General features: G+C 47.4%; 1 protein-coding gene across 4 annotated transcripts in view; it reads left to right on the top strand.

The window, feature by feature from the left end:
• The first annotated feature begins 418 nt into the window (after positions 1 to 418).
• Positions 419 to 8,487, top strand: part of Rnf10 (ring finger protein 10) — a 32,167-nt gene continuing 24,098 nt past the window's right edge. For 2 of the 4 annotated variants that reach the window (XM_021161828.2, XM_021161825.1), the window contains exon 1: positions 421 to 1,056. In XM_021161828.2, coding sequence (XP_021017487.1) covers positions 900 to 1,056 — 157 coding nt within the window. In that variant the 5' untranslated portion in view covers positions 421 to 899. Of the gene's footprint in view, positions 1,057 to 8,487 lie in introns of all 4 variants that reach the window. The other 2 variants (XM_021161826.2, XM_021161827.2) reach the window with 2 other exon arrangements.

Here is an 8,487-nt window from a genome sequence, read left to right as displayed (position 1 = left end):
GATGGTTGTGAGCCACCATGTGGTTGCTGGGATTTGAACTCTGGACCTTCGGAAGAGCAGTCGGGTGCTCTTACCCACTGAGCCATCTCACCAGCCCCCCATCTTTTTTTTTTAAAAAAGAAAAAAATTCCCAGCACTGGCGAGGCAGAGATCGGAATATCTGTGAATTGGAAGCCAGACTGTTGCACACCGAGTTCAGGTCCCGTTAGGACTACATAATGAAACATTGTCTCAAAAAGAAGGAACCCGCGAGGGAGGCGGGAAGGAAAAGAAACCTCGAACAGGGAAGAGAGGAAAAAAAGCATTGGCAGGCACAAGCGGTCCCACCCCTAGGACCCGGATGTAGGTGAAAGACTACACTTCCCAGAATGCACCACGCCCGCCTGGCAACTATATAAATAGTCCATCCGGGTTCTTGGAGATGCTGTTTGGCGACTCGTCGCCATTCCCGGAGCAGCTCGGCCTCGGCCCAGAGGCGAGTGTCGGTCGCTGTGTCGGAGACCCGGGTCCCCGGCACCGAGACAGCCAGCCCTCTCTCCTGCCCCGCGGCGGGAGAGCGTGTCCGGCCGGCCGGCGGGGCTCGCGACCCTCCCGCGCCTCCCCTTCCCCCGCAGCCTCCGCCCCGCCAGGCCCGGCCCGGACCTCCGAGCCCCGGCCTCCTCCTCCTCGTCCTCGTCCTCGTCCTCCTCTTCGGTCACCGCCGCCTCTGGGCCCCACAGCCCCACCTTGCCGCTTCTCCTTCCATTTTGAGAAGCTGAGGAAGGAAACAAGGAAAAATGTCGCCATGAAGGCCGAGAACCGCTGCCGCCGCCGACCCCCGCCGGCCCTGAACGCCATGAGCCTGGGTCCCCGCCGCGCCCGCTCCGCTCCGACCGCCGTCGCCGCCGAGGCCCCCTTTGATGCCGCAGAGCTCCCCCAGCGCCGCCGCCACCGTCTCCGACATGGACAAGAACAGCGGCTCCAACAGCTCCTCCGCCTCCTCGGGCAGCAGCAAAGGGCAACAGCCGCCCCGCTCCGCCTCGGCGGGGCCGGCCGGCGAGTCTAAACCCAAGAGCGGTAAGAGCCGGCGGGTCTGCCGGGTCACTTGGGGGAGGAGGGACTAACGACCCACCTTCCGCTTGCACTGACATCCAGTATTTACGGTTAAGCCGATCTGCGCTGCGTTGTTAATTTGGGCCCTTGCATTCATATTCAAAACAGCTGGCTGAAGTAGGCGCTATTCTTAGCCCCATTTTGCAGATGAGGGATCTGAGATTTTGGAAAGGGTTAAGGTCATCCAGGTGGCAAGCACCTCACAGCAGGCCTCAAGACCTGGTTTTGTGTGACTCATCCTCGGTCGAGGCTCTAAAACAATTTGACTTTGTTTTCTCTTCTAGTGTCGGATTAGCTTTGGGTGGCATTCAAGTTTGAATAAGAGAGGGTGAGGCCCGAGGATTTTCAGATTTAAATCTGGCACCGGGTCTGCTCCTCTGTTTAAGAGGACTCATGTTGGGATGGCGTTGCTCGGCGTGATAGTAAAGCATGCAGACCCTGCATTCAGTTCATTTAGGTTCAGTCCTTGAGTTTGCTAATACACACTATTAAGTAAATGGGCTAAGTGCTTAGAGTACTAGACAACTTTTTGCCTAAATATTATGCCTGTTTGTGTGCGGTAGGTTATAGGGGTTTGGCTTTCACGGTGTGTGTGTGAATATATATATGTATGTGTGTGTGTGTGTGTGTATGTATGAGTGATGTGTGTAGTCAGGCTTCTTAGTATTACTATAACATAATAGCTACCAGTTACTGATTATGCACAAAGCACATGGGTAGGCTTTTAGGTGTGATAGCACTACTCTAATCGTTTATCCTGTCTAGCCAGGAGTTATTCCACCGCAGAGAATAAACTAGGCTGTGGATTAGGAGATGGCAGAATCCAGTCCAGCATTCTCCATCTTGTGTCAGAGCTGTGTACAAATCTCTTTTAAACTTTTACCATGTTGGCAGTATTTTTGAGATAGTAATTTTTTTTTTTCAATCTTTTGGTTTTTCGAGACAGGTTTCTTTTTGCGTCCTTGCCTGTCCTGGAACTCACTCTATAGACCAGGCTGGCCTTAAACTCAGAGATCCACCTGCCTCTGCTTCTTAAGCACCTCCAAAATCTCAGACACAGCCAAGTTTCAGATTGTGGTTTAATTACAGTGTTTCTCCTTCCCTTTCCTCCCTCCAAAGCTTCCTGTGTAGCCTTCCGCTCATCTCCTTCATGTCCTTCTTTGACACATCTGTATGCATGTGTATATACATGTCAGCAAACATGTGTATGAGGGCTATGTATATCCACCAGTGAACCTGAACATGGAGAGGAGCCTAGGAAGCCTGAACCCTACACAAAGAACTCCAGGAGACTTGGTAACACTGGGAGTGGGAGAGGGGGTCTCCCTCAAGAGCACACCCATTAGTTTTCCAGTGCCAAACATCACTGGATGTAATTAGTGCAAAGATGTATGTGCAAGTAACTTTGTTTGGATTCCGCAGTGTGTTTTTGTGAGAGTGAGCGTGTGTAACAGATGGGGAACTTTGAGCTGACAGTCTTAAGATTCAAAGAGCTGGACTGTATGGGTCAGTGGTAGAGACATTGCCTAGAATATGCAAGGCCCTGGGTTTGATCCTTAGCATCTCCCCATCCCCCTCAAATTAAAGAGCATAAAAAAAAAGCACTAAAATTATAAGGCTTATTGACTGAGAGTTTATCTGTAGGGTATGACAAACTCCATTACCAGGTATACCTGAGGACTTGTAGAAGTTGCCTGTGTAACTTGGGTAGAGACCAGTTGTCATTGGGATATACCAGTGCTTTACTGTAAGCAGGTGTTAGTGGAACCTGTATAAACTGATTCTGGAGTTTGCACATGTGTAGTTTTATTGTAAATCTTGGCTGTTGTTGGAGAGAGGTCTGAGGGTTTCTCAGAGTAATGGATGACTTCAGCCTTGCTTGTAGAGGTAATGCTAAGCTTTGGTTCTCCAAGAGTTCTCAACTTAAATTTTTTAGGGCCCTCCTTAAGTCAATAAAATACATTCTTGCATGAGTCAGCTGCAATAAATGCTTTGTTTATTGTTCAGTGAGCAGTAGGCCAAAGCTTGTGACATATCAGACAGCATAAGAGAGGGTAGGAGAGTTGAGTGAGGTAGGATGGCTTAGCAGTTAGAGTAGGTGTTCTACCTTTCCATGCTCTCTTGAGAGGAGGGAAGAAAGACCTGACTTCACGCCCTTCCACCTGCACATCCTGCACACACAGAATGGTGATACATTTAAAAGGTTAAGCAAGAGAACTGATGTGATGAAGGCTTTTTACCACATTCCTGACTGACTTTTCTTTAACCTATTTTTCCCTACATGTGTTATTTTGGGTAGGTGGTCAGACTTGGTGGCAGGCCCCTTGACCAGCTGGAACTATAGACAGGCACCATCTCAGGGCCTGGCATTGATCCTCAGAAACACATCAGAACCCTAGTAAAGCAATCACAGAACTATGAATGAAGCAGGGGCTAGAGAGGTAGCTCAGTGGGTACTTGTTGCTCCGACAGAAGGCTTGGGTTTAGTTCCCAGCTCTACAGGGCTGTGGAATTTGACACTGTCTTTTGCCTCCACAGTCATAAATATACATGTGGTGTGCAGCCAAACTTGCAAGCAAAGCACCACCCATACACATAAAAAATAAAATAACCCGGGTGTGGTGGTCCACACCTTTAATCCCAGCACTTGGGAGGCCAGGCAGGCAGATCTCTTGAGTTTGAGGCCAGCCTGGTCTACAGAGCTAGGGTTACACAGAGAAACCTTGTCTAGAAAAACTAAGAAGAGAGAAAAGAAAGAAACTAAATGAAGGCTTTAACTAAATGAAATTAAATGAGTGTGTGGGGATAGCCTGTAATCCCAGCACTCACTGGCTGAAGCAGAGGATCAAGAGTTTGATGCTACCCTGGGCTACTGAGCAAGTTCCAGGGCTTCCTGGTCACATAGTAAGACTCTGTTGCCGACAACATGAGAAAGCATTGCCATTGAGAGGGCTGCTAGAGAAGGAGATGTGACTAAGATGTGCACCGAGCAATGGGTAGTGTCAGGACTGTTTCAGAGTCCTGACTCGAAAGAATGGGATTGTGGAATGAAGATACCATTTCACTTTCTTTTGCCAACACAAAGAAAAACCCACAAAATGTGTTTGGTTTCTGGAGACAGTTTCATGTCTCAGGAACCAGACCCCATTCTGCCTTGAGGTTCCTGAGGGGCCTGTGCTGGAGCTGTAGGTGTGTGTCACCACCATGGCTTAGCCTCTCCTCCCTCGGCATCTGTAAGCTGTGTAAGTTTGTAAGTGGTCCTTTGCTTTCTAACTACATGAATATATTTGATATGTTTGTTTCCTGTGGCTAGCTTATGTTTGCTCTTCACTGGTATGCTGTCATAGGTAAATCTCACTACCAGGAGTTTCTTGATCTTTCAGTCTACACACCTTGGCTAATTGCCTTGAATACTTAACAAAACATCCCTTTTCTGGCTAATTTCTACAGCTTTCTTCCAGCAGGGCTAAGACTGTTAGAAAGTTTACTAAGAGACTGTCCCAACAATACAGCCCAGAGGAGAGAAGAAATTTAGGGACCAGGGGATGCCATAGAGAAAGAACAGAGAAAGTAAATATTTATAGACAAGACAGGTCAGGGATTTGTAGGCCAGCTGTAGTCCCTGTCCAGGAACCCTGCTCTTGTTCCTCCTCCCGAGGCGGAGGTTAAGGGAAGGTCGGGTATTATGAAGCAGTTATTTTGAGGTTGGCAGTGTGAACCACTGTGCTGACTTTGTTCCTGTCACCTGGGATCAGAAGCTGGGTTACTGGGTAATCAGACTTAAATGTTGCTGTCCTCTCACAGCTAGGGTTAAAGGTTGTGCTGGACACCCAGTGTCCTGTGAGTGCTGGCACCTGAATTCCTGTACAGTTACAGATGATCGTGTGGACCCAGTGAGGGTCCTTTGGAAAAGGAAAGTCAGGGATTCTTAACTCCTGAGCTAGCTCTAGCTCTATTATCTATTTATTTTTGACACTGGTTCTGAGCCTGGTGTAAGTAGGCAGGGACTTGACCACTGAGTTGTGTCTCCAGCCTCTTTTAAAAATTATCATTTGAGCGTTAGCTGGGATTGGCTTAAGCTGAGTTTGTAACCAAGCAGGCAGGCCTTGGGCTTGTGACCTCATGGCAATGGCCTCCTGAGTGATTGAGGTCCCAGGCCTGTGCTACCAGGCCCAGCTTGCTTGACCTCCCTCTCCCACCTCTCTTTTTTCTTAATTTCTTAGACTTGGCTTTGCTGCATAGTTTAAGCTGGCCTTGAACTTGCTACTTAGTCCAGGCTGGGCTTGAATTCTCATCTGTGTTCTCCTGTCCTCAACCTCCCAAGAACTGCAGCACCCGGCAGCATTCGTAATCTTAAAGCCCTGGAAGTGACCGTGATGCACAGCTGAAACTGGGAACTGCCATTCTGAGGTTTAAGAGTGGGCCAGAAACAACAAAAATGAAAACAAAAAAATGGAGAAGACAAATAAAATTATAAAATAAAATTCTTCTAGGAACTTGACTTATTTTCCAAAATCTGATGTGGGTCCTCTTGTTCCTTCTGAGAGAGGAGGGCAGTTTCTCCCTGGTTGTTCACTAGTGTGTCCTGGCAAGTTGTCTACAAAACATTTCAAAAATAGCACTGTGAATTTTATCTTTGGGTCCCAGGCAGGACAGTAGGACCAATCCTCAGCTGCGTGTTGGCTGGGTTTGGAGATAAGAGCTGGTTGGTTTCTTACTTGAGATGTCTCCCTTCAGACTTTGTGGTATTTGGAAGACCAAGAGAGAAGGGAGTTGATTTTTTTTTTTTTTTTTTTTTTTGCCTGAAATCATAAATCCTTATGTGGTCAGTTGTTGTAATCTGATTTAGAAATACTCAGGTCACTGTCCATTACAGCGGGTCTTAGGAAACCATTTCCCTGAGAGTGTGGTAATAAAAATGAAGAAACCAGCAGTTGCCCCGAGTGCTACTTCATCTTCAGTCTTGTCAGCGTAGAACTCCGCGTCATCCAGATCTACACAAGCTGTGCTGGAGATCAAGCCTAGGCCCTGTGTGTTAGGCAGGCACTGCCACTAAACTACACTTGAGGGTGACATAGCTCTTGAGAGCCACAGTTAAGAGTCATGTTCTGTCAGCTTCAGATAACAAGATTTGGGGGATGTGTTTTCTCTCTTCCTTTCTTTGCTTTTTTCCCCCTTTTTTCTTTTCTTTTTTCTTTTGCTGAGGCTGGAGAGAGGGGGTTCTAAAATTAAGTTCCTCTTCCAAAGAATGCAGGTTTAACTCGTAGCATCTGCATGGCAGCTCACATCTGTCAGGAGCTCCATCTCCCTCTTCTGGCCTCCGTGGGTGCTTGGCATTTGTGTGGTGCAGACATGACTGGTTTTGTTTCCCAGGTGCCGGGTTACAGGTGTGCCACCATGCAGATTGCCACCTGCTAAAATGGCGCTGCGCTGTGCTCAACAGTGGCTGGTGCTGGGTGAAGGGTGGGCGGCCATAGGCCTGTAAGCTGCTCTCCAGCCCCGATTCCAACTCTCAATTCCAGTTACTGTCTGCAGTTAAGGAGTGAACGTGCCTTGGCAGTTTTGTGTGGTAACCTGTTCTCTTCCTGCTGTCATCCTCTGTAACTTGTTAGCTTGATTCCTTGGCTGCAGTTGGCTAGGTTTGGAGTGGCTGGTGTGGCTTCCATTCTTCCTTGGGGGTGTGATTGCTTTCAAAGTTTGGATTTATGGGCTGGCGAGATGGCTCAGCAGGTAAAGGCTGTTACCACGAAGTCTGACCACTTAAATTGAGTCAGTCCCTGAGACCACATGGTAGAAGGAGAGAACCAACCTCTGCAGGTTGTCCTTTGACCTCCACATACACACTGTGGTGGTGGTGATGTGTCTCTGTCTCTCTCAGTAGATGTAGTTAAATTGGACTCATGTCTCTTTTTTCTTAGGTCTTTAGCCTGCTGTATGATAAGCTTGTGCCATATGTAGACACGGTCTCTTTGTAGTTATTTGGTCTGGCAGCAGCTGGGTGTGCTTGCTTGGGCCTGTGCTCGCAAAAGGATTGGCTTGGGCTTGAGGCCAGTGTGAGCTACGAGGTAGTGAGTTCTAGGCTAGTCTAAACTGTAGAGTGAGAGCCTAGTTTAAAAAAAAAGTGCTTACTTACCTCTTTTAAAACAGTAATGTTTTTATATGAGAGGCACAATCTTTGAGGTGAGGCTTGGGTGAGTGCAGGAACCTCCTAAAAGCTCACCAGGCTGCCTGTGTGAACTAACATTCCACCAACATAGAGATTAGTACACACATGAAAATTTCCACACATGAAAATTCCTGAAGCACACCATATTTATTTATTATATATATATATATATNACTCACTTTGTAGACCAGGCTGGCCTTGAACTCAGAAATCCGCCTGCCTCTGCCTCCGGAGTGCTGGGATTAAAGGCGTGCGCCACCACGCCCGGCCTATTTATTATATTTTAAAAAGAACCCTAAGCAGACAAAGTAGAGGTGTTTGCAGAAAAGAAAAAGGTCGTTGTCAGTAGCTGGATATGGTTTTTTTTTTTTTCTTTTCTTTTTTTTTGGCTTTTCAAGACAGGGTTTCTCTGTGTAGCCCTGGCTGTCCTGAAACTCAACCAGGCTGGCCTCAAACTCAGAAATCCGCCTGCCTCTGCCTCCCAGGTGCTGGGATTAAAGGCATGCACCATCACTGCCTGGCCTGGATATGTTTTCTTTACAGGTGTATTTCTTTTAGTGTGTGCTTTGTGTATTTTGAGACAAGGTGTCATACTCTAGCCCACGCTGCCATGGAACTTGTGATTCTCCATTTCTCAAGTGCAGGGATGGCTGGTGTGTGCTACCACATCCAGCTTGTTGTCTGCATCCGATTTTATGGTGTGCTGATGATCAAGCCCAGACCTTTTTGTTAGGTAATTTTTATGTGTGTGAGTGTGTTTTGGAACTGATGTTAGGGATGGTTGTGATCTACTTGTAAGTCCTAGGAACCAAACCTGAGTCCCCTGGAAGGGCGAGAAGTACTTTTTAACTGTTGACCTGTCCTTTCAGCTTCACATTTGAGCATTTTGCCTGTGTGTGTGTGTTTGTATGTGTCATATATATACCAGGTGCCTTCAGAGGCCAGAAGAGAGGAGTATTGGATTCCCGAAAACTAAGAATGTGGCACCACATGGGTGCAAGGAAACTAGTTTGGATCCTCTGAGAGGGAGAGCAGCAAGTGTTTATTACGGAGCCATTTCTCCGGCCCCTAAAGCCAGAATTTTGTGCATGTAGACATGTTTGTTTGTTTGTTTGAGACAGGGTTTCTGTGTATAGTCTTGGCTGTTCTGGAACTCAAAGATCTTCCTGCCTCTGCCTTCCAATACTTTGATTAAAGGTGTATGACACCACTGCCCTGTAACTTGTTTT

This window comes from Mus caroli, chromosome 5 (assembly GCF_900094665.2).
Source record: "Mus caroli chromosome 5, CAROLI_EIJ_v1.1, whole genome shotgun sequence".
NCBI lineage: Eukaryota > Metazoa > Chordata > Mammalia > Rodentia > Muridae > Mus > Mus caroli.
Note: the sequence above shows the minus strand (reverse complement) of the source record. Positions and strands in the feature narration are given on the sequence as shown.